Source organism: Hippoglossus stenolepis, chromosome 13, assembly GCF_022539355.2.
Source record: "Hippoglossus stenolepis isolate QCI-W04-F060 chromosome 13, HSTE1.2, whole genome shotgun sequence".
Classification (NCBI taxonomy): Eukaryota; Metazoa; Chordata; class Actinopteri; order Pleuronectiformes; family Pleuronectidae; genus Hippoglossus; species Hippoglossus stenolepis.
Genome location: NC_061495.1, coordinates 18712460 through 18739761, shown reverse-complemented (window position 1 = coordinate 18739761; position 27302 = coordinate 18712460). Strand labels below are relative to the sequence as shown.

Genomic DNA, 27302 nt, shown 5'->3' with positions numbered 1-27302 from the left:
AATGGTGATTTTCATTCTACTCTACTGTGGGAATAAGTGCCCGGAAAGACAAGTCTCTGTGGAACAGGGGAAGTTCAGTAAGAACTCATACACACACCAATATAATGTATGTGTGTGTTTGTGTGTGTTTGTACTGCTTTCCTCCTGAAGCTATAGTTTTAATCTTAAACCTGATATGATAAGATAAGATAAGATAAGATAAGATAAGATAAGATAAGATAAGATAAGATAATCCTTTATTTGTCCCACAATGGGGACATTTGCAGTATTACAGCAGCAACAGACAAAATAAGCATCAGTAAGTAATAAGTAACATGCAATACTTAAGTTTAAGGTATATAACCAATATAGAAAGATATGAATTGAATTAAACTAATATGTACAGTGTAAATGTATGGATATATAATGATCTGTTGTTATGTGTTGTAAATGCTGCATGACAATCATAAAGCCAATAAAACAATATTTATATTTATATATTTTAGTTTATTATAAAAGAGCCCAACTTTGTAGGTGCAATACTCCATGACTATTCATATTTGATTGTGATAATCCAGATGCATAGTGGTTTAGTTAGATTTAATGTGCATTAAAAACCAATAATTTAAGGAAGCAGCTTTCTTTACATTTATTGCTCAAATAATGACACTGTGATCAGAAACACTTTGCACACCTCCACCCACAGTTTCAAATGTGTGACTTTGTCCATTTACCGACCATTATAGCAAAATTCATGGCATAAGAAATATAAATCTGTAGGAATCAAAACAGATGAAAGTTGGGTGAGAAAGGATGGACACCTCTCCCCCTCAATGGTCACCATCTGGGCAGAGGGTGAGGGGCCACCAATATTTTTCAAACTTGTGAAAATGGCAGCAGAGGAAAGAAGAACATGCGGCTGACAGATGGAGGCATAATTTCACATCATGTGAAACGGGGGCACACAGGATAAAGTAAAGTGTTCATTTTGAGGTCAAGTGAACAAGGCAGATGGTGATTATTTTGGCGGTCAGAAGCTGTGATCGTCATTTCAGGTGCATGAGTGCACAACAGGCGTATACGATTTGAGATAACACCACCCAGTCAGAGTCCATGCACCACGGCAGTGCACAGCGTAGTGTATGAGAGTGTTCTAATCGAAGTATCTGATTTAAGACGCAGCAACCGTCGCCACTGATTGAGAAAAATAGCAGGATTTCCCTTGGAGCTTATATCTTTCTAGTCGATGCTTCAGGCCAGAAATACAGTGAGATCAGCAGGAGGAGTATATGAGCATTTCCCCAGGGTCAGGATCTGGATCTAGTTATTTTCTGTGTGATGGAAAGGGACTATGGTAACAGGTCCCTTGAGAAGATCCTGTTTAGCGGTGTCTGCATCACCGGCTCCCAGTCTGCTTGTTAGGATTTACTGAACATTCACCTGTGATCGAGGGGTTTGATTTTGCAGCCATTGTACAAATTACAGCCTAACTCTCTGTGAATATTGATGCATAAGTTGCCTTCAACAGTCATGCATCGTGAGAGGACCAGTCCAAGACAAGGTGTCACATAGTGGTCATCTATCAGATTGTTGCTCAGGAGGCATTACAAACCTTTGACCTTTTTAAAAATAGAAACAGAGATTAGAGATGTCTCTGGACACACCAATGACTTCTTTTGGAGTTGAGCCTGTTCTGCCGCAATCTAGTAAAACAGCCCACAGTCTCTTATTAAAAAACTGCAGAAAACCCACATGTCTGGTGTTTTAATACGGCGGCGTTATAAATCCCAGTTGTATTTACCCACAAAATCCCAAACAAAACTAATTCCAAACAGTTTCCTTGGTAAACAATGACAAAACCCTAACTCTAACAAAACGGAAAAACCCTTCTTCTCTATAGACAGGGGTTTTAAAGTAGCTAATGGATGGCAGAATAGGTAACGACTCGGAGGCACTATACGCTCTCAGCCCTGCCGCTATATTAATGCTGCCGAGCTACAGAGGAATGGATGGCTTGACTCGGAAATAGGCTTCATCCCTGTAAAAGTGGCTCTTTTGACGACAGTTTTGCGTATAAATGCTGCACTTCCTCCTGAATGCAGGAAGTTTGCCCCATTTTATCACTCAAACCCACACAGGCCTATAATCCCGGATAGATCTGTGCTATGAAAGGTTGTAAATAATGAAAGATGCCGTCTTTACAAGTTAAAAAAGAACCACAGTGCCGTTACATAACAGCGGAATGAGTTATGAGGATAACAAATTAACCGAAGTGAGACCAAGTACAGTAACATGCTGAAGTCATCGACTGCAGTTAGCCAACACAAACGCAGATTTATGCTTTTCAGATGGAACCTCGGTTCTGATCACAATTATAAATGTTCTTTTGTTTCCATAAGCAACTTCAGCTTTTCTGAGCATTTTAGCTTTGTGGTTTCTGGCAAAGTCCCTTTTCCTTGTATCTTGGTTTAAAACCTGCAAAAAGCAAACAATGCGTCTCAATTACTATGAATCAAACAGGGTCATCTTTATTGATTAAATCTTTGTGTCTCTGTCACATTTTCCTTCCTGTTAGAGAGAGAATATATGTGGGTCCATACTGATAAATTGACATTATGTAGGGTTTTTCTTGTCTTTGTGTCCACATTCACTCGTTCACACACACACACACACACTCACACACGCACACACGCACACACGCACGCACACACACACACACACACACACACACGCACACACACACACACACACACATATTCTTGCAGTGCATCTATATGTATTGCCTTTGTATCACATATCATTCAATTTCATTGTTAATTATGTTATGTCATTCTTGCCCAAGGACTCTTCGACATGCAGGCTGGAGGAGCCAGGGATCGAACCACGGTGGTACGTTGAAGACCCGCTCAACGTCACACAGTGTGTCCATGGATACAGAAGGGTTCCCTACACAATACAAAAGCCAGGCATAAAAAATATGAATCCAATATAAAAGAAACAATAATAAACAAATAATTACAGATAATTATTTAAAATAATAAATATAACAGAAATATAATAAATTAACCAAAACATAGCTGAGTATGAACAATGTTCAAGCTCCAGTTGAATATGTTTTCAGTCTGGTGTGAAAACTAACATTTGTTGTTGTGAGTTAATGCAGTTGAAGGAACAGCATGGAAAGGTCCACCACATGTGTGAGTTGCATTCATGTGCTCATGAAAGGCTCTGAAATCTGATAGAAGGCAGTGGGCAGCTGAACGGTGCTGCATTCAAGAGCCACTGTATGATGTCATGGAGAGGATAATATTTATTGAGCCAGTCCCCAACGTAACTTTGTGTACAAAAACTATAGCTTTATTACCCGCTTTGCAACTTTTTTCACAAGAGGAATAGACATTGCGATGTTGCGTGTCATAAAGAAGTTGCGAGACTAAAGTTTCCATCTTAAACTCAGTGGTAAATTAAAAATATGATAATAATAAAATAAGACCATCATTGTCCACATTTTCCGACTACACACAGCAATGTAAAAATAATGCAGAATTAGTCATATATGTACTGCAGAATCTGGGAATATTAATATGTCAAAGTGAAACTGTTAAATTGCTTTCACAGTCACTGACGGGACACGTCAAATATTCCCAAAACCTGGCTCCTCCGGTGTGAAGTAAAGAAGAGGAGGAAACATCTACCTCATGCTTCACACACAAAATATCCTGATGGTATCACATCTATCGTCCACCTGCTTGTTGCATTTTGCTCTTGTACCAATTGTGCACAATCATCTGTTATCCTCCTTGTTACGGTGACTTGTACAATCTGTACATGTCTGTAAAGGGGGAGCGGGATAAAGTGCACGCAGCAGAACACACTGATTCACTACATGACAGATCAGTGGTTAAAGAGAGGGTGAAATAGCTGGAATATTGATTATCTTGTTGGCGCAGCAGGAACTAATCAATCGCATGACCGCACATATGCTGTGTACGTTTGGGTAGACACTGGCTTCATGAGCATGTCACAGCCAGATGGAGAAGAGTAATGCATCTCATCGAGAGAAAAGAAAACGAGGAGAAAGGAACCTGTTAAACAGAGAGAGCTCAGGTTGTATGAAGTGTTCCTATGATAAGGACACAAATATACGGACAATTCTCACCGGACAGGACGCTCCATGAGAGATGATTATAAAAGGACATGAATCGAGTGGGTTTTATTTTAGGCCCTGTGCATCATTAAGACGTGTGCGTGTGGAGTTCGCTGAACGATGCTTGGCATGAAAGCGACCACTGCAGCATCCATTACTAATACCAACTCACTTATTCACAGCTTTATTTGACTGTGGGCTCTTCCTCATGCTTTGGCTGACTGATCGGTGAAAGCACTGAGTACAGTGCCTCGCCCAAAGGGAAACTGAGAACATCCACATTTCAGCCACATGCCTTTTATGACAGATGTCTCCAATTATAGACAATACAGGACTGCATCGAAACCGTGAACGATCTTATCTCTGCTTTGTGGTTTTTAATAGATGGGGGGAAAAACATGTCACTTGCCAGGGGAAAGAGAGTCCCTGTGCTAATACGAAGACCATTACATTCATTAAACAGTTGAAATCAATGCAAAGTTGATTACATCTCCAACTGGTCTCCTATATTTCTGAAACTCGACAGGGTTTATTGAACATCTATGAAATGGACCCTGGGGGGTTTGTGGGAGGAGTGGATGAGGTCTAACATTAGAGTGAGGGAGCAAAAAGGAGTCTTATTATGGGCGATCACGTTAATGACGACAAGATACCGTCTATACTGGAGTTTACATTACAAATATGTAATATATAGAGAGACAGAGTCACAAATAGGGTGTAATCATTGTAAGTGATGAGAGGCATCCTCTCGCCTCCTCGTTTAAACCAGTATTGACCTCCTCTATTTACAAAGAGCAGATGTCTTTATGTCTTTTCTATTTATTCATTCATCTATTCCTCTAGTGTTGCGTTGTGTTGTGTTGTGTTGTGTTGTGTTGTGTTGTGTTGGGTTGTTTGTTATGCTATGCTAAGTTATCCTATGTTATGTTATGTTGTGTTGTGTTATGTTGTGTTATGTTGTGTTTAGTTATGTTGTGTTATGTTATGTTATGTTATGCTATGTTATGTTGTGTTATGTTGTGTTATGCTATGCTATGCTATGCTATGCTATGCTATGCTATGCTATGTTGTGTGGTGTTGTGTTATTAGGGCCCGAGCACTGAACAGTGGGAGGCCCTATTGAAATTGTAAGGATTATTATTATCATTATTATTATACTTTGAACCCTGAGCAGATAACGATCATATTCAAGCAGCTATTTTACAACCAAGTCTCTTGTCTGTGTGAGCTTGTTGCTGCCAAATGACTTTTGACCAGTTATCAAATCCAAGGCTTTGATATTACTTTTTACAATCGTGTCCTGACACACCAGAGAAACCAGGAAACATCTGTTCCTCCCTGAAGAGACGCAGGCTGAAAACCAGACGATCACATTCACCTTCCAAACCAAACTAGACCAAACTAGACCAAACGTCCTGAGTGAGTCCAGCTACAGGAGAGAAGAGTCAAACTACAACCTGCCGACGCTCCACACACTGACCGTGAGTTTAACAAACACCTCGACTCAGAGGGGAAGTAAACCTCAGTGAAGTTCGTGGAGCTGTGGCTGACTGACTGTCTGTTTTCAGCTTCACCTGGAGACTCAATGGCTTCCAGATCAGAAGAGGATCTCTGCTGTCCCGTCTGCCAAGATGTCTTCAGAGATCCTGTCATTCTGTCATGTAGCCACAGCTTCTGTAAAGACTGTGTGAAGAGATGGTGGAAAAACAAAGAAGTAAAAGTGTGTCCACTTTGTAAGAGAAGATCTTCAAAGTGGGAACCACCTTGTAACCTGGCGTTAAAGAACTTGTGTGAGACCTTCTTACAGGAGAGAGATCAGAGCTCTTCACAGGCTCTCTGCAGTCAGCACTCAAAGAAACTCAGACTCTTCTGTCTGGACCATCATCAGCCAGTGTGTGTCGTCTGCAGAGATTCAGAAAAACACACCGACCACAGAATCAGACCCATCAATGAAGTTGCACAACAACACAAGGAGCAGCTTCAGGAAACTCTGGAGCCCTTGAAGAGGAAGTTAGAGTGTTTTGAACGTGTTAAAGTAGAGTTTGAACAAACAGCAGAACACATTAAGGACCAGGCCGGACTCACAGAGATGCAGATCAAGGAGCAGTTTAAAAAGCTTCATCAGTTTCTGGAGGAGGAAGAGGAGGCCAGGATGGCTGCACTGAGGGAGGAAGAGGAGCAGAAGAGTCGGATGATGAAGAAGAAGATTGAGTCTCTGAGCAGAGACATAACGGCTCTTTCAGAAACAATCAGAACCACAGAGGACGAGCTGCGAGCTGAAGACGTCTCGTTCCTGCTCAACTACAAGGCTGCAGTGGAACGAGTCCAGCAGCGCCCCCTGCTGGATGATCCACAGCTGGCCTCAGGAGCTCTGATAGACAAGGCCAAACATCTGGGCAACCTGAGCTTCAACATCTGGAACAAGATGAAGGACATGGTCTCCTACAGTCCTGTGGTTCTGGACCCAAACTCTGCTCATCCAAAACTCGTCCTGTCTGAAGATCTGACCAGTTTGAGACAAGGAGAGAGACAGACGCTTCCTGACAATCCAGAGAGGTTTGATTATTACCTCTCAGTCCTGGGATCTGAGGGTTTTAACTCAGGGACTCACAGCTGGGACGTCCTGGTTGGAGACAGTACAATCTGGGCACTGGGTGTGTCAGCAGAGTCTGTCCAGAGGAAGGGAGACAATCTGTCTGAATCATGGAGAATAAGGTTCCATGAAGGTAAATACACATTAATGTCACCATCAGCATCATCTGTTCTCTCTGTGCAGAAGATCCAGAGGATCAGAGTGAAACTGGACTGGAACAGAGGAGAACTGTCGTTCTCTGATCCTGATACTAACACACACATTCACACCTTCACACACACTTTCACTCAGAAGATGTTTCCATTCTTTAGCATCAGAGATCACTTGAAGCTGTTACCTGTGAATGTCTCTGTGACGCTGGATCAGAGCAGTAAGAGATAAAGATTTTATTCATAATGTTTATTTCTTCAAGAGAAATCTGCTGAATTTAAATGTTAAACTCGTTATTCTAAAGCTTTGTTTATTTCTCCTTTTACTTCTCACTCATTTTTATTTCTACTGTCGACTTTTCCACGTGTGTAAAAAGATTTCATTATTTTCTGATCTTTATCTTTGGTTGTTTTTTTATTTTCATGGAAAATATTTTCTATCATTCAGATTTTGTGTGGATCCATGAAGTTGAGCAAACTGCTGAAGATCCACATAAAAACACATTTATCAATAACAGCTGATCATTGTTCACGTTCAACAAACTTGATTAAAACTCACACATGAGACATAATTCATGTTTAATCACATAAAGTCTGTTCACATATGAAATAATCCAACATATATGGACATTTGTCTGTTTGATGTGATGAAGCCAAAATGAGTCTGTCAGTAAAAGTGTTTATTCAACAGCAGCCTAGTGATGTGACTTTAATATTGTGATCAAAATAATAAAAACTATGAAACAGAAACAGAGTTCTGACCTTTTTTAAGTTGAAAAGTAAATATGACATTATGTGTCATTAAGTAGGATTTAACACTCAGATAGTGTCAGGTTTTTAAATTGAGTTATATATATACGTTTATTCATGAATTATTATTTTGTGTTCTGTTCTGTTCTGTTCTGTTCTGTTCTGTTCTGTTCTGTTCTGTTCTGTTCTGTTATACTATGCTAAGCTATCCTATATGCTATGTGATGTTATATTATGTTGTGTTCTGTTATGTTATTATAGTATATGTATATATCTGTGCATACTGAACAGTAATAACACAGGCCTGTGACCATCATTAGCCATAATGCTGTGCTGTATATCCTGGTGGACAGAATTAGAGTGTATTACTAGTGCTCTGTGACTGTGGGCTGGTTAGCTTGTACAGTGGAGGGTGTCTAAATCTGCACTGAGCCTGTGTCATTGACCTTATCTCTCTGCAGTAATGAATATTGCTGGTCACAGTGGATTTTAAAGAGGAGTTGGTCATTATGTGTGTGGGATTCCTCAATTTGCTCTATTGCTCTTTGCCCTATTACTCACAATGTGGGTGCGCTGGAGTGGTTGAAGAGCTGATATCAAAACATCACACGTGGCACCACGTTTGAGCATCAGTGAGCAGGAACGGACGAACCTGGACGCTCGAGTGTCTTTTACATGTCTCTGTCCCCGCATGTCCATATGTGGTATGACATGCACCCACTATGATATCATTAACAGCTGCATCTGTCTAATCCAGTGAGTTGTGTTGTGGATTTAGTAGTTATGGTCTAAAAGTTATACGAGCAATACAGAGAATGTGTGTGTGTGTGTGTGTGTGTGTGTGTGTGTGTGTGTGTGTGTGTGTGTGTGTGTGTGTGTGTGTGTGTGTGTGTGTGTGTGTGTGTGTGTGTTTGGTCTTGATTGACTTGGTTCACAGCAGCTGTTCATTTTCTACCAAGCACTTGCTCTGAGCAGTGCCAAACACGGCTCCCTCTCCATCTCTGATTGGTAGACATGTTGGCTGCGGGTGACGGACATACATGTGGTCCCACTGTAGCGTTCCCTGAGAGCGTTGGCCCCCGACTTGGGCAAAAGCACAAGTTTCTAAATGAAATCACAACGGGCTAATTAAGGAAGTACATTTCCTTGCATGAATGATAGAATTTTGAAAAAGCTTCATTATATTAATTAACTTACATGACAGTGCACTGCCTCGTTTGACGTCAATGCATACTTTCCCCTTTATTAACTGCACAAATCAAAAGCAAAGATTTAAGGAACTTGCATCCAGTCCAGGTCCATTCAACTTTATTAAAGATTACATGATAAAATGAGCATGAAACTGCAGCAGTTTTCAGGCTGAATTATTTATGCTATACTTTAAAAAATTGGTTTAATTGGCAGGAAACGCTCACAACAATAAATTAAAGAGACTGGAAAACGTTCAAGAGAGCACATTAGGATACTGATGTCTGTGGATATCCATTACTTAAAATCTAGTAGTTGATATAAATAAGATGTTTGAATTATCACAATTCTGCCAATATGCTGAAGTCCAAAAATGTTGTGATGGATTTCAGTTATGTTGACTATTTACTTCTCTAATTTAAAGCGTCAGTTTAAAATTACAAGTAAATTATGTGTGGATTGTTTGTTATTAAGTTCAAAAGCTACTTTTCTTATGTTTTTCCCTTATATGAATCACTCTATACATACTCCATCTCCACAACAGTCACACATGCAATTCTTCACACTATACTTCCCTATGCGTGCGCTTGTTTAAACGTGTACAGTAAAACCACAGAGACCAGGAGTAAAACTGGGTCCAGTCCATTTGTCTCTGTGCATCTTAACCCAAGATAGTTTTTCCCATCGGGAGAAAACCGGCTGTTAAAAACCCACAGGGGAGCCACTTCCTGCCGGCCGCAGCCTGGGCAATCAAAAAGAAGTATTCTAATCATCCCTGACAAAATTGTCAGAGGATATTCTCCAGGGTGCGATGATACTTTACATTACAGTAGATGGATCGATAGGGAGGATGACATGAGAGGCCTCTGCAGAGGGAGAGAAGTGGAGCGCCCGCAGTGTACTCCTCCGACGTGCTGCTTCCACAATGAGTCTATTTGACCCCACACAAACATGCAAACTGCTCAAATAAAGGCATTCACCCTTTATCTGGGGAGTCATACTGGATACATGTGTGAGGGCGGCGTTCTGTGGCTTTGTGTGTGTGTGCAACAAATGTGTTAGCAGGTACACAATGCGTGCAAACTACCAGTAATTGAAAGTTTCATGTCTATTACTGACAATCAATTAGAAATTCCTCGCAGTTAGCTTTCAAACAGTGACACAGCAAAAAGTACAACGCCGCGTAGAAGAAAGTCAATCAGGAATCATTTTGTTTCAAAGTGGCCCACGTCCCAGAGGAACCAGTTATCAAAGACAACTGACAAGACCTGGGCGCCACAAAACTAGGTCATTAAAGTGGATTAATGCTGTAATTCAGAGATGAACACACAACACAGACCCACTAATGAACTCCTGCAGTCTCTCATCAAGCCTCCCGCGCTGTGGCTAATATTGTTTACGCAAAACTCAGCTGTTTTTTTCTCTGTTCTGCTCACAGGAAGTTACTTTGGGTAAAAGAAGCTTGTTAATTATGAATCGTCTATATTTATCGTTAATTGTCCATTAAAAAAAGGAGATGATTATGAGAAAGGATTATTGGAAAATATCAGGTGATGTTTGTTATTAACTGACTGATGTTTTTCGTTACAGACATGACATTACAGTACATCACGTTTTCTTAGAGCATAACAGCGATAGCATAGCAACATAGCTATGTTGTCATTTTCATTTAAAATGACAACTGAATAACAAAAACCGAGTAATTTGAATCATTTTACTCCATTACTGTCTTGAATTTTCTGACTGAGCCTCAACGTTGTGACATTGATGATGGCAGATGCTGCGTCCCACTGAATACTCAGGAGTTATAATTAAAGATATTCACTCAGAAACAATGATCCACGTAAACTGTAAACATTACTCATTAAGAAAACCAGTTGTTGTTTTTCTTAGATAGGCAGTTTGATTGCTGTACCCACAATGCTGATGAGTCAGTACTGTTCAGGTTAACAATGTGTCATAGTCACGTGCTACTTAAATGCTAGTTTTTGAAGTAATTTCGAAAATGGAAGGATTGCTGAAATGGTGCAATGCAACACTCTATCCCACTAAATTCAAGTGAACCTTTTTCCTTGACCTCATATTTTTACAGCAAATCACCGAATAAGTGAGAATTCAATACTCATTCCTGACTAATACATTTAGAAAAGCAGGAAAGAAGATAAAATGTGCAGTTTGTAAGTAGGTCATTTGTTTCTCCTGGGGCTATAATCTTGGTCATTAGTTTTCCCTTTGTATTTTTGGTTTACTGGCAAACACTGTGTAGCACCTGTGAGTGGGGTCAAACTACACTGAGCAGCTAATGGGTCCTCTTCCACATACTGGCAGACAGACTGAATTCTGCCACTTGTGCTGGGAGGGAGTCACGCTGACAGATCTGAAGTATGAAAAACACATTCAGCAGAGAAACAGTAAAAACGAACCACTGGAGCCGCGAAGCAAATTTAAAAATGATGTTGGATGGAGAAAAGAAAGAAAATGGAAGTTTGCTGTTGACACACACAGACACACACACACACACACACACACACACACACACACACACACACACACACACACACACACACACACACACACACACACACACACACACACATTGTTTCCATAACCCCTGCCTGGTGTGGGCACAGACATAATCAGGGGAAAACAATGTGCGATGGAAAATGTTTTAATCCTTGGAGAAAGGTAGTCACACAGTGGAAACAGACGTCCTGATCAACAATAACCGCCTCCTGACCCTGAGGGATGCGGGAGCTAAACACCGCCAGTAACCATTATCATTCAATAATACATTTAAATGTTTCTAAATGATGTATTTTCATAAAATAATGTCCTTGCTTTTAACGTGTGATTTTTATTAACTCCGATGCATTTATCTATCGATCAAATTTTATTCGTACAGCCCATATTCATAAATCGAAATTTGCCTCATGGGCTAAACAAGGTGTGACTTTCTCTGCTCCTGACCATCGCCTAAAATGTGGAAAAATTACCAAAAACAATAATCTTTTATAAAAGAAAAGGGGACAAGAGTCACATGTGAGGGATCCCTCTGCCAGGATGGAGATGTGTATAATGTCTGTGGTGTTTAAAGTATTTATACAGAAGAAACAGTCTTAGTGAGATGAAGGGAGCAGCAATGTTTGCCATTGATTCCTCCATGTTTCTGTTCTTGGTTTTCCATCATCACTGTTTTCTTATGTGTTATTTGTCCCTGCTTGTTTTTATATAAATGTTTTCTTATTTCACTGCTGCCCATCTTGACCAGCACTCCACTCTTACTGTATATTAATGGGACATTTGTGGTTATATTCTGTTTACACTGTCGATATGATTTCTATTCCATTTATAATTTGATAAAAGTTTGTATTGCACATGTACTCATTATTACTTAACTGATGTCTGTTTTTTTGACTATGTCTTATCTTATCTTATCGTAAGCACATGATAAATTACGGATTACGGACAAAAGGGGATGCTTTATGCTGCTATCTAGAGTTCTTATCAGTTCTTATGAATCAATAATTGTGTTCTGCTTTTAAATTCAAGTCATTCAACTTGCTGTGAATGTGTCAACAGGCACAACTTACTTGAGAGCCAACAAATGACACACTGAGAGGAACCTGACATGCAGAACACCTCATTTCCAAGACGCGGCGTGGGACAGTCATCTCATTCAGATCCTCATTTTTTTTTTTTACCCCAGGAGCATCAGTGATATGACGGCGCAGAAACCACGTGTTTACGTAATGGAAAGCCAATCTTTCAATTTAACCCCTCCTCCGCGTCTATTTTCCAAACAGAGGTCCGGGCGCTACAGAGCAAATTCATGCAAATGTTTTCGTGCAGGCGCGCCGCACTTTTGGAGACGCCAGTGGCGCGGTGGTGCTGAGGAGGCTTGAGGAGAGAATACCCTGCAAAAAGAGAGACGGTGGGGGGGGGAGAAGACACACACACTCTCACACTCTCACACACTCACTCACTCACTCACTCACACACGCGCGCGCGCACACACACTCCAAGGAGCCTGGCTTTATGAACACCGGCGCTGCAGTGTGGGACCAAACCAGAGCTGATGGTGTTTGCCTGACCTCGCTGCTGCTGCTGCTGTTTAGGAGGAGCGCATTTGGACTTGATCCGGCAATGTGGTGTTGCGCTGGGGCTGTCATTGCAGCAGTCTGTGCCTAGGATGCATCCCTCCCCTGGCTTCTGATGCTGTGCAGATCCACCCTCCTCTCCTCAAGAGTGATGAACTCACAGGCAATGATCCTCTCCTCGGAAACCCGCCGTGTTCCACTGTTCTCACGTTAGTTGTGTTTTTGTTTTTTTTTTCTCCTGGCGGCACCGTCTCCCCTCCCGGTGCGACACATGCAATTGACAGAGTGTATTCTCCACCGTCGACTAGTTGAGGAGGCATCATTCACACGCGTTTTATTACGAAGTCTGACAGGCAGTGAATATTTTCGTTTTTTTTTTTTTTTGCCACGTGAATGAAAACGCATAGGACTTGGATACCCCGGATTTTTCTATGCTACAATTGGCATCCTTGTCCTGGGGAACTGATCCAATTGTGTTATTATGCAACCGCAAGGATCTCATCTATATCTGGGTGTTTAAGCCACTGGATTGCTCTTCGCCCAAATCAATGTGGTTTCTTTGGAACATTTTCAGCAAAGGAACGCATATGCTGCAGTGTCTTTGTGGCAAGAGTCTTAAGAAAAACAAGAATCCAAGTGGTAAGCGCATCACCATTACGCCCGTGCACTCCCCTCCGAACCGGCGCTGATGTGCGTGAGAGAGACCGGCGTGTGCGTGTGCTTGTGTGTGTGTGTGTGTGTGTGTGTGTGTGTGTGTGTGTGTGTGTGTGCGTGTGTGTTTGTTGTAATGGTGATAGATCTGCAATCATATTCCTGCAGCGAGTGGATCATGCAGAGGCGCCGGGAGGAGGGGGAACAACTTATTCTGTGCAGCTGTACTCTCGGCGAGCCCATGGTTTTTGGGGACGCGCACGCACGCAGCACACACAACAAAACCCCCCTGCTGCATCACCACGGCACCATGATCGCCTAACTTTTAAATGGCACACACACACACACACACACATGCACACACACACACACACACACACACACACACACACACACACTTGCACGAGATGTAATTGCACTGGATCGGATCCACGCACACTGCTCTATTCTGATTCCCCTTTATAACCAGATTATTCCATCCTCGGGTTTGCTGCAGCAGCATTTCCCCCCCTCTCTGCAACACCACTTCAATGGGCTCTGTTTTCAGCGAGCCAGCCGGAGGAGACAGACCCCCACGTCTATCTCCTCCTCATGTGCTTCTGTGCATCAGGAGAAATGGGCAAAACGTGATTTTATGTCAGCACTTGACTTGTTTTTTTGGTTGTGTTGGAGGCAGCCAGGGCAGCCGAGGTGCGAATAGGACATGAGGAGAGAGAACTGCACTAATGCGAATCCCTGCATCTCGGCGGCAGACAGATATTTAAGCAGCACACCAGCCTTCAGGATCACACTGGAGTTGCTGGTTAAATGTGTGGTTAATTGAATGACACAGTGTAGAGTATCAGGTGTGTTTATTTCAACAGGCTGTTAAGAAAAGCTCCATGCAGGTGGAGGAGGAGGAGGAGGAGGAGAGCAGTGCGGGTGACTACAGTTCAGCTTGTGGGTTTGAAGATGATGTGCTCAGCAGCAGTATTCAGTTCCTCCACACTGCAACTGCAGTGTAGTAGATCATCATCTCAGTGGACCGTTTTGCCACGCTGATACTGCAGGAGCTACGACAAAAACACTGTCTGCTGTCATCTACAACACCCAGTCTGTTTTATAGAGGCTTCCGCTGTGTCTCTCCAGTATGGCAGTGCACACTTTAGATGACAGTCAAGGCTTAGTTAGGCCCCACTTTCACGTAGCAACCATCATAATTGTATTTTAAGACTTGGGGTAATGGTAAATAGCTGCTTTCCTCAAGAGGAAGTTAAACTTTAACAGGAATTTGGGAACATTTCTAGATTTTGTCTGGTGTCAGGGATCAGGGACAAAATTACTCAGAAGGCTGCTCAATAACAAGAATAAAAGGGAGGTCCAAAGTTGCATTTATCTGTAGGTTAATGATTTGCAAACAAACCCACATCATAGCAGGCAATATCCTCTTACTTGTCCATATAATGTGTATCATGGAAAAATTACATGTATGAATCCGGGCTTGGCTGGGTCAATGGTTGTTAGTGTCTCTAAGTGGGCCCTCCGATATGTTCCTGTGCTGATCGCCACTCCGGTGTAGGCCCAGAGGATATGGAGCGGTATGGAGAATGGATGTATATGAGCAACATATGGAGATGTCGACCATGTTAGCTTAAAAGAGTTGCAACTTTAAAAAAGACCCCGTGTAGAAAAGAAAATATTTTGTGTTCCCGATGTTTATAGGACTTAACATTTTTTGAAATATCTTCAACCAGTTGTTGTCACACAACCTGTGAGCTCCTTCAAAGTTAGGCTTGTATTTATCTTTGAAAGATTAAGGCAGTGATGTGTAAGGCTTCCACATGCAAAAATGCAGATTGCATTCAAAGCACAATTTGGACCTAAGCCTGAGTAACGGACTGATAGCAGCTCATCGAGACACGAACTCCTGCTTCAACACCACGCAGCCAGTCGACCAACATTGAGACTCACCGTCAGATTTCCGAATTATGAAGCCGTGTGCCTTTCAAGACAAGCGTACTCCACGTTTAACCTTTTGGACGCTCATTATTGAATTATCATGAACTGATGGCGTGGGCACAACGGTCAGGGTTTGTGCTGAAGCAGCAGACAGAGCCGGTGGTTTACTGCGAAATGAAGTGGGCCAATACGCAGACTGTGTCAGTGGGGTGCTGTAGTGTTTCTTATCACTCAGAGCTGCTAACGTTCTGAAGCCACACTGTCAAACCAATCACACAACAGGTTTGTTCCAGCCACAGAGGGGCCTTCAACAACATCAGAGGGTTTTTCCTCCCTCGAGCATCTCAGATGTAGTAGGATGGAGGATCCTCTGTCGGCAGGTGTTTCCAGCACAGTGCACACCAGGTTTGGGCTGCGAAGGCCTAGATCTAGTGCTACTTGCTCTTTGGCTGCATTCTCAGCAAGGCAACACAACTGAACTGAAAACACAGAGAGTCAATCAGGCTGTCAGCCTTTGTCCACATACGGACATCTGTGTTGTAATTCAGTGATTGTTATCTGTATCCTTTTCCACACTCTAAAACTTTCTTGCTCTACATCACTATTGTATCTAAAGACATTGAAGGTTTTTGCTAATTTCTGTAACAAGAGCCTAAATTTGGGTTGAACATTGGGGGATTGAGGTCAAATGTTATTGTCCAATACCCTGCATAACTCTTAATTATTCTCTCTTAACAATGAAAAATCGCTTGATATACCTTAGAAATACTCACTTACTATGTCGTATTTGCCGGATAATACCAACTAGCCAAAGTAGCTGCAATAAAATTGGGGTGTTAGTGTTGCAGATTAAATTGAATCAAGAAAACCGACCACTTTATCGTGTTTTATAACGTGAATATCCCCGTGTAAGTTACACCATAGATCTCCAGTGTGTATGTGTGATGGTATACGTGTGTGGAGAGTTTGTCTATACTTTATTGTGATTGTGCGTAGCCCCACATGTTTGTGAGCTTCCAGCATTTTCTCATTGTCAGCTAGGTACGGCATGAGAGCATAGCATTATGTATTTACCCTTTTTGTTTCAAACTAAGTGGTATACTGCATTAGTCTGTACAAAATATGGTAGATTTCCTGAAATGGTTGGTTTTTATATATGCAACACATGCAGTGTTTTTTGTGCTGACATTAGGTGGATTAAAGCATTTCCTCCCTTTGGAGTCCTCCTCACTCTAGAAGCTGTCACTTTGCTTCGTGAGGCTGAGGATTAGATAAAACCACAGAGAGATGCTGCATTCTGATGTCAGGGAAACGCTGGGTCAAAGTTGTAGCACGCAGCAGCATGACTCACTTTCTTGGTGGATCCATGGAAATGTGCCATCATGTAAAGACGACATTTCCCCTTTAAGCCCTTGTGCAAAATTGCCTTCAGATAAAGTCTCGCTAAGCCTTTATAGTCACTGACCTGTTAATTTCCTTCCGGCTGCATCCCTGTTTTCCAGCAAGTTGTTTCATCTGTGGTAGCTTGTCCTTCGGGTCGGGGTCTGGTACAACTGGCACCGCTGACCTACCCTGTCCACTCTCATGTCTCAGAACGGGAACATGTCTTGTGAGTGAGTGTACTTCATTAAGTCAATTATGTACTGAAGTGGATCAGTGGAATGGAAGGAGACACAGTAAGTTTCACCCTGCAGCCTGTGCAGCAGTCATGACGATGACCACAGAGTTGTCATGGTAAAACTTTGAGAATGTCCTTGAGTGGTGCAACTACAGTGAATAGCGGTGCTCTAATGAGGGCATTTGGTGGTAAATGTTTGAGGAGAAAGTTATGTCATGATCTGGCCATATGTTATAAAGGCAGACATTTGAATGGGGCTCACTGTCACGTCCAGGGCTTTGTACTTGTAAAGGCCGCGAATGTGGAGAATGTGGAAGGCAAACAGCCAGGTTGCTGGGAGGGCAGTATTTCAGTGGATGTGTGAAGTCGGTAGGTGGCTTCCTGAGAGTAGCACAGCAGTGGCTCATGAGCATGACAGCAATGTGACAGCACAGGTCACAGAAAACCAAGGCGTCCACGTGATGGTTCATAGCGGATCAAGTGAAACTCAACTGTATGGTGTGTGACAGAACCAGGAGGCCGCAGTGAAGCTTCAGCGCTGTAATGCTGTCGCTTGTCCTTGGTCCATGTGTACACTGAAGCATTATCCCCCAAGCTCTGGCTTGACCTGATGGCCATGGAGTTTTTTGTCCACACTCCTGAGGATATTTTTTTTTAACCTTCGTTTCACAATATATCGCCGTAGGTAGATTGCAATAAAGTCGACATCAACGATCTGTCAAATACCAGAAAATAGAGCTGTGGTCCAAGTAATACTGGGCAAGGTAGACATCTATGAATGACAGTGATGTGTTGCAGTGATGCTAAATTTAGCTGCGGACTTGTAATTAGACCTAGCAGTGCTAACCAGACATAGAGAAGCCATTATAAAGCTGCAATTGTTGTTGTTGTTTCTGGCGCATGCTCATCACACGAAGCAACAGTGGGTCTGCACAAAGTAAGCGGGGACATTATCATTTCCCAAGCGCTCAGTTTTGCATGTACACACGGATACACAGAAGCCGTTTGCATAGTAGTTACAGTTTTGGGAAATCTGTACTTTGAAAGGCATTTGTAAAAATCGCTGTTTTGGGTTAGGCTAAAACATGTGGTGGCCCAAACTTCAAAATTAATTTAGCAAACTATCTGCATTTGTGTGGAAAGAGCGTGAGGCTATATCTTGTTCTGATGCTGGAAATACAGTTAATTAAAATATCTATCTAAAAGTTATTATAATAACTGAGCAAATATATATATCAACATCTGGAGGTGTATGGCTGTAAACTATAGTTGACAGGTTCAACGCTGTTAAAAGAATAATGCTCGTCTTTTCCCACGCTAGTTTAATTTGTGGAAACAGCAGTGTAATTAAAGGGGATGGGTATGATTCAAAAAACGAACTCCGACAATTTGAATAACAGCAGGGTTCGCTAAAAATATCCTCCTCTGTTCGCAGTTAGTCTGTAATTGCACCAACTGCAGTGGCTTTTCTGATTATACATATTATCAGGTGTCACAGTTAACAAGTTTCGCTGGAGCTCACACGTTTAAGGGCGTTAGGGACCCAGCAGAAAGGCCAAAGTTGTTAACAGTCATTTTTACCTTTTAATTAAATTGAAAATCTTTTTTTTTTTCGATTGACAAATAACAAAATACCCATACAATTTACAGAAGTAGGAAAAAACTACAAAATCAGCCCAAACTTAAAGAGGACAACTAAGTAATAAAGCAACTACAGTTTCAACATAACTAACAGATATATATATATATATATATTCACATGTGGACTAGTCCAGACAGGCACACAGGGGAAACCTTTACAAACATACAACATTAACTTCACAAATACACTATGTACATACAACATAAACAACCTATCAAAATAAGTACATACACAAACAAATAGGATTAACTTTAAATAAATAATAACAAAGTCAAACAAAGAAGTTTCAACCCATTCTAAGTCCCCCCCCCCCTTTCAATCTCCCTTTGGCCTCCTCCACTTCCTGTGGGCTGGGCTTAAAAGACCACTTCCTGCAGGCTTCAGGCTTCTTCCCTAAGGAGCTCGGTACAAACAAAGGGTAAGTGTTGTTGCAAATTAAAGAGAACGACAGAAGACATTAGCTTAATTGTGTTCACCCAACTTAGAAAATAAATTTCAATTAAATAAAGATGTACCACGAACAACAAACTATGTGTCATGTTTTTACTGGAAAGAAATGTAGAATGTGACAAATTGTACTTACTAACACTGAGTGAGCTGATGGTGCGACCCCCACAAAGGGGAATGGTAAAAGAGTTCTTCTTCATACTATGAGCGTCATCCTCTTTCTAAAAATAGCTGACAGTGCACATGACCGTCCTCACAATGCGGTTCCATACAGAGAAAGGCATTAAGAGTGAACCATTGATATAGGAGGCAAAAATAATTGTATACTCTTTGGTCATTAAGGGTTGATTTTCTTCTCTCAGCCTCAGTGTAAAGACCCACACAGTTTTATTCCCATTCTGCTCTTCAGATCAGTTTGTTGAGAGGGATGAAGTGACGTGTGACTGCAGTTGGTATTTGTCGTGGGTCAACAAGAAATATTGTCTCTCTTTCATATCTTTTGGGGGGTGCATGCGATAATGGCAGTGGCATCATCAGTTTTCACAGTGAATTAATTTGGGCTGTGTCTGTCCTGCTCTTGAGAAACATGACCTGCGGGGGTGATGAGATTCAGGTTCCTGGTTGTGCGAGAAAGTCGAGTTTACATACAAATCATCTCGTGCTATAGACAGTGTGCACACAGAGAGGGAGGACAGAAAAAAGGGGGAAGGGGAGAGAGTTAGGCCCCAGAGGATCTATGAGTGATTTATTGTCTGTATAACGGATAGTTATCTCCACAATGGAGGTTATGTTTCGTCTGCGTTTGTTTGTTACATATTGAGCAGGATCACACAAAAATGGCTCAATCCTGGATCCAGGAATTTACAAGTTAGGGTGTTTTTTCTCGAGGCATCTTGAGGGGAATGACCGCTATGAATGTGTGTAATGTGGTGCAGATCCAAATAAAAATCCAGCTCCTATGTGTATAGGGCGACTTTTGGGCCTTGACGGAGATATGCACTATATTGACTGCTGTGCTAGTTCCCAGATGTTCCTGATTGCAGAGGTGAGAGGAATGATGGGGTATGCGGTACTGGCTGGGTGCCCCAAAGGGTGACTCTGGTCACTGGACCTGCAGGTGGATGGTTTCACAGCACAGCTCTCCGCTTCCTCAAGGTTAGGGTTGAAGGGAGTTCAGGGGACCATGAAATATATCAGTTCTTTGTATGGATACAATACTATGTTTATCTTTGATTTGTTACATTTATCATCAGTTAGAAGCTTAACTGTAAGTTGTCTTTAAAGCTGCTATAATCAGTATTTTTATATTACAAATGGATCAAATTCGTGTCACTGCATTAACACACTGATAATTACCACCTGACTGCAGCTCCTCTCAGCTCTATGGAGAGATTCTGTGTGTTTTGGCTCAGCAGGCACCTGTTTTTTCTGCAAAAACACACAGTCTGTGCTACCTGCTCAGCACCAGAAAGCAGACGGATACGATTAGCAACTGGTTGGGTAACACAGTTGAGGATTTAGCAGCGAGTTATTCCCAAAAAGGAGGATGAATATTGGACCTGTATCTGCCAAGAATTGTTTGCCGCGAGCTTTCCACTGCCCCATGTGGCAACACAAATAATAATATTAAATATTTAGTTCATACAAAGCTGCATGCTACCTAAACAGTGAAAAAACTATATATTTTTTAGGCTATTAAAGAACAGATTTGAGCTGCAGGTCGACTGAGTGAGAAGCGATGATTAGTTGTTTGCTTTCTGATTTGAGTCACAGATGCAGTTTAATACTTGTGTCGTGAGAGGCGGCTGTGAGGAGCATTATGTAGCTGAACGAGAATTACAGTCTGATTAACGTGAATGATGCTGATTCTGCTAAATTGCACAGCTTTGTGAGGAAGTGTCTTATGTGTTTATTTCATTAGGCTAATCACATATAATGGAACTGAGAAATCTCTCCGCTCAAAAGGATTTCATACGAGTTCCTTTCTTCATTTCCGGATGACGGCTTTGTTTCTGCAGCTGTTTTGAGGGATGTTTAAAGCTAAATCGGCCATTTGAGAATGGGTATGGAAACGGCCTTCCGATATTTAAAGGAACAATGTTACATAGTGTAGTTCATGTGACACAGAACAATATGGTATCTTTAAACACATTTTTATGACACACATTTAATTGCTGTTTATGCCCCACCCTCTCATTGTTCCTGTACTTGTTAGGCTTTGTTTCCTCGCACATTGATGATCGATTCACCACCGATGCTTTTCATGAATTATTCAAACTTACAGTTGCAATAAACATCTTTTCTTCCGTTTCTAAGTGGAATTAATTTTGTCATTGCTGTGGAAGACTCCCAGAATGCTTTCTGCTCTATCACCTCCTTTGATCAATAGAACAAATATAATTTTCTCTATACGTTCAATTTTTGCCACCAGGAAAAAAGGCTTCATTTTACATCATAAAATTGTACAATGAATCATTGTTTATGACTGCTAGCATTCGTAGCATTCGCAACATGGCTAGTGTAAACACCTGGTTGTATTCATAAGCAGGTAGCGTTTTTTATTTACTGATCTTTCTGATCAGGCAGCTGAAAGTCAAAGGGGTTTCTAAGTTCTCGGTTATTGTGACTACGGTGACAAATCAGTTGATGATGGACTGTAAAAATATCCATAAAGTTTTAAGTGCCTCTGACTGTGTCTTTACTGGCCCTGTCTATGTGCCTGTTGTTCAAGGTGTGCATGAGAGCATGCTACATTCACCAATAACAGGATTTTTCTGCTTCACACAGTGAGGATATGGGAAGGTGTAGGTTTTCTTCTCATGTTATTAATCCAGTGTTTGGTAATGAAGCGCCTGTTGCTTTGGAAGTAATACATGTTTACTGCTATAGATTGTAATCAAGCTCAATTAGCTCGACACACTAATGACGGCAGCTGATGGTACAACAGACTTTTGCATTATTTAATCCAGTGTTTTTACTTTTTGCACAGAAAAGTCACCAATGTTTATATGGATGCCCGCTAGAGCTTATGACAGTTGCTGAGCTCTGACAAAAAATAACCGCATTTGGGAGAGTTTTGCAAACAGTCAACTGCTTCATCTAAAATAATGTTTACTGTCTTTTATGAAGATTGACTATATTGTATGACTTTACAGTCACTGTAATATAACTTTTAACTAATGTGCCTTACACTCAGTTACACTTTTGTCAATAATTCTGTCTTAAACAAGAAGCCACTGGTTCAAAAACTTATTTTTTTAAAGTCCATGTCAAGGACAAATTTTACTGACCTCTGTAGTTTATAACTGGGTTTACCGAGGACATGCTCAGTCCTGATGGCTCTATTCTTCCCCAGGAACACTGGGAAATTGAGGTACATCTCGAATTGGTCATCACAGCAGGATAGGGTTGCCTGTGCTTTCCCCCACTTTATTTTCAGCCCTGTGTCATGTGGAGGCTCCATAAATCATCTTGAAATTTGGCTCATCCTGCTCGTATTGGCTGGAGCTCTGTGACATATCCCCCCCATGCCTGAGAGTGAAGGTGTAGCATTGTGTGAGGAGCAGGTGGTGTTACACAACTGTAAACAGGTTCTGTCGAACATATGACATATCGAATAGATCTCTGAGGATTGGACACACGATAGCTGCTGTGGTCTGGGCTCCTGGGCCGCACTGCGCTCTGATTCACAATAAAGTGACAAAACGATGACAAAGAGAAACGAAGAGAGAAAGAGAGAGAGAGAATAATGCAGGCCGGCCACAAGATTATTTATTTACTGTTGCAGGAGTTGGAACAGTTGTGCCGCAGAGTTGACTGATTGGCTACATGCTCCTTTCTGAAGTTCATCATCATTACCTAAACACGCACAAGGTGTCAGAGATGCCTCTTTGTACAAGTGATGTTAATCCTCCGAACATGGATGAGAACATTTTTAATGGGCCTGTGACGGGCTTTTCTCTCCAGGGTTCAGGGTATGAAACGATTACTGTGACAGTCCAATGTCATGTAGCCAATGACGTCGACAATAAATAAAAAAAATCAGCACTGATTTTAGTGGGTCATGTGTCGCTGCATTAATAAGATGTTTTGTGTAAAGTCTAGTTTGAAAACCTGTTGTGTAGCACGTCCTTATGCTACAGTGATTTGACAGAAACCAGAAATTATTTATTGTATTATTATATACTGTGACATCAGCAGTCTAGAGGCCTGAATGATTTTTGATTGTTTCAATCAGCTCCTGCCAATGGGCACATTTTGAATGTACAACTTCATCAACAGTATTTTAGGTAATGAATTTAGTTAGAAGATATTTTATAATATTATTTTTCAAAATGTCCCTTTTTAGTGTCCGTTATCAAACAGCATGTCCTATGAAAGCTACATTAAATATCATAGTTCATAGGTGAATTGAGGTCGGACAATGTAGAAGTTAGTTGTGCATTTTTATGCTAACTGTTGTGTTGTGTTTGTATGCTCATGCAATAATTGTTGTTCTACTTGTGGAATGTGGTAACACACAAACACCACTGAATGATTGAGATTCAAAAGAAAGGTGCATTTGTTGGTTTGAGGAAATGGACAAAAAAATGTATGTTCTTATGTATTTAATCATCATTAGTGGTTTTATGTATTCAATGTAAAAAAAAACGAACCTCAGAAACTTGACACAGCAGCTTGACTCTGTTTCTGGACGGCTCTCGTCTCAGATCCACTCTTCAGTGACCTCTGCAGCGCTCTTACATTCAGTCAGCATTTTTTATTCAAATGAAGTTTCAAGTTTATGAGTGGGAGTAAAAGTAAAGAGTTTTCACTTTTAATTTTTCACATCATTCCAAAACTTTGAATTTGAATTTGGATCTTGAACTTAAATTGACATTAGTTTCTGTTTTGTTTTTTAAAAATCTGGTAATAAAACTCATTGATATTGAAGGAGTGTGCTCTCTCACTGTAACGCTTCTCCATTCAGCAACACCTTTTAAACAGCAACTTAACTCTTAAACAATCCTCTCCCACTGACATTTCTTCATTAGACTGAAAGCTGACATGATTATAGTGGAGATGTGTTTACAGCGAGTATTGAAAGGAACCCCGCAGAGCTGTCATTTAAGCTTTATATGTCAACATAATGCAATCTGCTGCAAAGGTGTGGTTATTTATATTAGAGGCCATCAGTGGTGACCAGAGACGAGAAGTTGTATTTTATTCAAATGGCTCATTTAAAAAAAAAAAAAGCCAGATATTCCAAAACTGCATGTTGTGTTTTGATTTCTGATCCTTCTACCCACCATTTCTCTGTCTCTCCTTTGTTTCAAGGAGCCTCTTTAATACACTCATACAGTTGTTTTGCTTCTATTCTAATACTCGCGCTGCATCATGTCCTCTCCTCTCCTTTCCCCTGCCCCGTCTGCTCTCCAATTTTATCCCAGATCTGGATCCAACCCAAAGTAGTGTTGTAATTTCATAACTTACAGTGATATACTTTATATATTACTGTTACAGAGTCAAATTGATTTATGCTTGTGTTGAAAACAAAACAATGACCAGTAGCTATTTGGTGCAGCTCCAGTAGCAGATCTAAATCTAATGCTGCACAGATGATCACGCCCCTGGTTAACGAAGACTACTACTTAGAATTATCTGCCAATATAGGTGTCCACATTCAGAAATATAACAAATTCTGCTTAACATTTCAGTTCAATTAACAGATGGATATTTTTTGGCAGTAACAGTACATATACATCACAATTATAATCGACGAATAATCAGATCAATTGTTAAACAGTTGCAATTAAAATGTATCACTTTTGGCAAAGTACATGTATTCTTATTGCTCTGCCATGGCTGTGCACTGTTGATGAATGTTACAAACTCTATGTACAGGTCAGAATATTAATCAGACTTGATCCAGATGAGAGGAAATAAAAGAAAACAGAAAATAAAGTAGGAGTAAAATAAGTAAATAAACAAGAAAGTAAACAAAATACTCTTGATAAGCCACTCATGTGGAACATTGTAACCAAACAATGGCAAAAAAACAACAACCTGGTGTAGTAAGAAAACAACATTCAAGAAAATCTTAGTTTTTGATTAAGATAAAAAGATTTGGCTGTATCCTTTTAAATATGCTCATAAAACCTGTTAACATTTGACCTGCTGTTCAAGTAAAGAAATACTTTGTTCTGTGTTCTAGCAGCTGACGTGTTAAAGGACTGACAGTCTGTCGAGTGAGTCCATGTATTATTAGTAATATTGTTTCCAGTCCGTCATGTGGGAGCAGGAAATGATGCAGTGGCATTAGCATGTTGTTGATGCTATTCAACGAGAAGGTTAGGTCTCATACCCTGTGGCTCTGATGACAGAAATGTTGCATCTTTAACCTTTATCAAACACACCAGGCTGAACATACCAGTGTGTGTTTGCGTGTGCGTGTGTCAGTGTGTTATTGAGCCACAGTATGTGTTACTACAAATCACACAGCCACAGGCTCAGTGATAAAGTGATGGCTTGCTAGGAGCTATGAGGACGGCTGGAGGGAAACGCAGAGCGAGGTCAGCTGGCTCTGCTTCTTTCCTGTGCTGGAAGTACATTTCAATGATTTGATTATGATTGATTGCTGATATGATTTCATGACTCTCTGTTGGCCTGCAGCTCATTTATTACTGTTGTCCATCATCTGACTGTGCTCCCTGCTGATGGAATAAGCTGAACATGATCTCCTATCATTTTCTTTTTCTTTCACTTAAGGCTGCTGCACACTAGAGGATAATTAGGACGATTTTAGACCTGATTTGCCCTTTTTCGACATTGCCACGGTTTTTACAAAATAATCTTAATGCTACTGTTTGAGTCAGTCTCCCCGATCTCGAATCATAAATATCAATCATGTTTGATATTAATGATAATCGGCTCCGACAGGAAGCCACAATAGAGAGCTAGAGAGAGAGCGAGCTGACCAAAAACTGTTACCGACCAGATGTTGCGTACTTTTACAGCTGTGACTAAAAAGAACAATAAATCCCCAATTCACCGCCTCGTACAGCAAAATCTATAAACGCCTTCTCAGCCATGACTATGTCCATAGTTAAAAAAATTGTTACAAAACAGAACACACTTCTGAAATCACGTTCAATCATGCAAGTTTCACACACTCCCGTTCAGTAGGTGGCGGTAATGTACTTAAAAGTTGTTGCCAACTGCCATAAAAGAACTGAGGAAGATGGAAGAAGTTATCGCGAGTCGCTACAAATGGCAAGTGAGTGGTCTTTCCCTCGAGCCAAATTGTCCAATGTGTGCGGTTTAATCTGTCATTCTGTCTCTCCCTATGTTTCTAAAACCGATCAAGAGTTGAAAATCCTCTAGTGTGCATCGGCCCTTACTCTGTCTTCCTGTCTCTCTCTGTTTTTCAAATTCAAATTTTCTTTCTTAGTTTGACCATTATAACCCACAATATTGGCTATATTGCCAAATTTGGTACCTGAGCCACGGAGGTTAGGTCTTTATCCCTTTCTGTTTGTTTGTTGGTTTGTTTGTTTCCTCATTAAGATGATAGCAAAACTACTATATGAAACTTGGTGAAAGGATGGAATGGGAGCCAAGAATAAACCCAATACTTTTTTTGTGTGGATCTGGACAAAGGGACAAATCCAGACAGGAATTTCTCTTCACTTTCTTCAATATTGCAAGATGGGGTGTGTTTAAAAAAACCCAACACCTTTTCAGAGATTTCCCAGCCCAAGGTTTAATGCATGGTACTTGATAGAAAAATAAAATCAGGCATATTTGAGGACCTGATATCTGAGTGTGTGTGCAATTTGGTGCAGATCCAAGTAAAATTCCAGATCTAGCGAATGTAAAAGAGGTTTCAGTTGGGCGTGGGTAGAGATATGCAATCTGTGTCATTCTAGTCGTCTTAGTGTAATAACTCCTAATGAAAAATTCTCTTGAAACATAAAACAAAATGTATAAAACCAAGAAAGGTTTCAATTATACTGCTTTACTTTCTAGTGCCTCGCTGGTTTTCTCTCAGGCTGTGATCTGCTTCGACAAACCATATGTTGCTGCTTCTAATGTTTGGTTCGGGATCGTGTTAGTTAGAAAACT

General features: G+C 41.0%; 2 protein-coding genes across 2 annotated transcripts in view; both read left to right on the top strand.

Annotated features, from left to right (window-relative positions):
* Nucleotides 1-5711: 5711 nt before the first annotated feature.
* Nucleotides 5712-7088, top strand: LOC118119879 (nuclear factor 7, brain-like; the record flags this gene model as incomplete). Its single annotated transcript, XM_035174293.2, has 1 exon — nt 5712-7088. A coding segment is annotated over exon 1 (1377 nt), but the record flags the coding sequence as incomplete, so codon positions are not given.
* A 5536-nt stretch (nt 7089-12624) lies between these two features.
* The window catches only part of fgf14 (fibroblast growth factor 14), a 101529-nt gene continuing 86851 nt past the window's right edge, over nt 12625-27302 (top strand). The window contains exon 1 of the mRNA XM_035174294.2: nt 12625-13542. Coding sequence (XP_035030185.1) covers nt 13335-13542 — 208 coding nt within the window. The 5' untranslated portion in view covers nt 12625-13334. The remainder of the gene's footprint in view (nt 13543-27302) is intronic.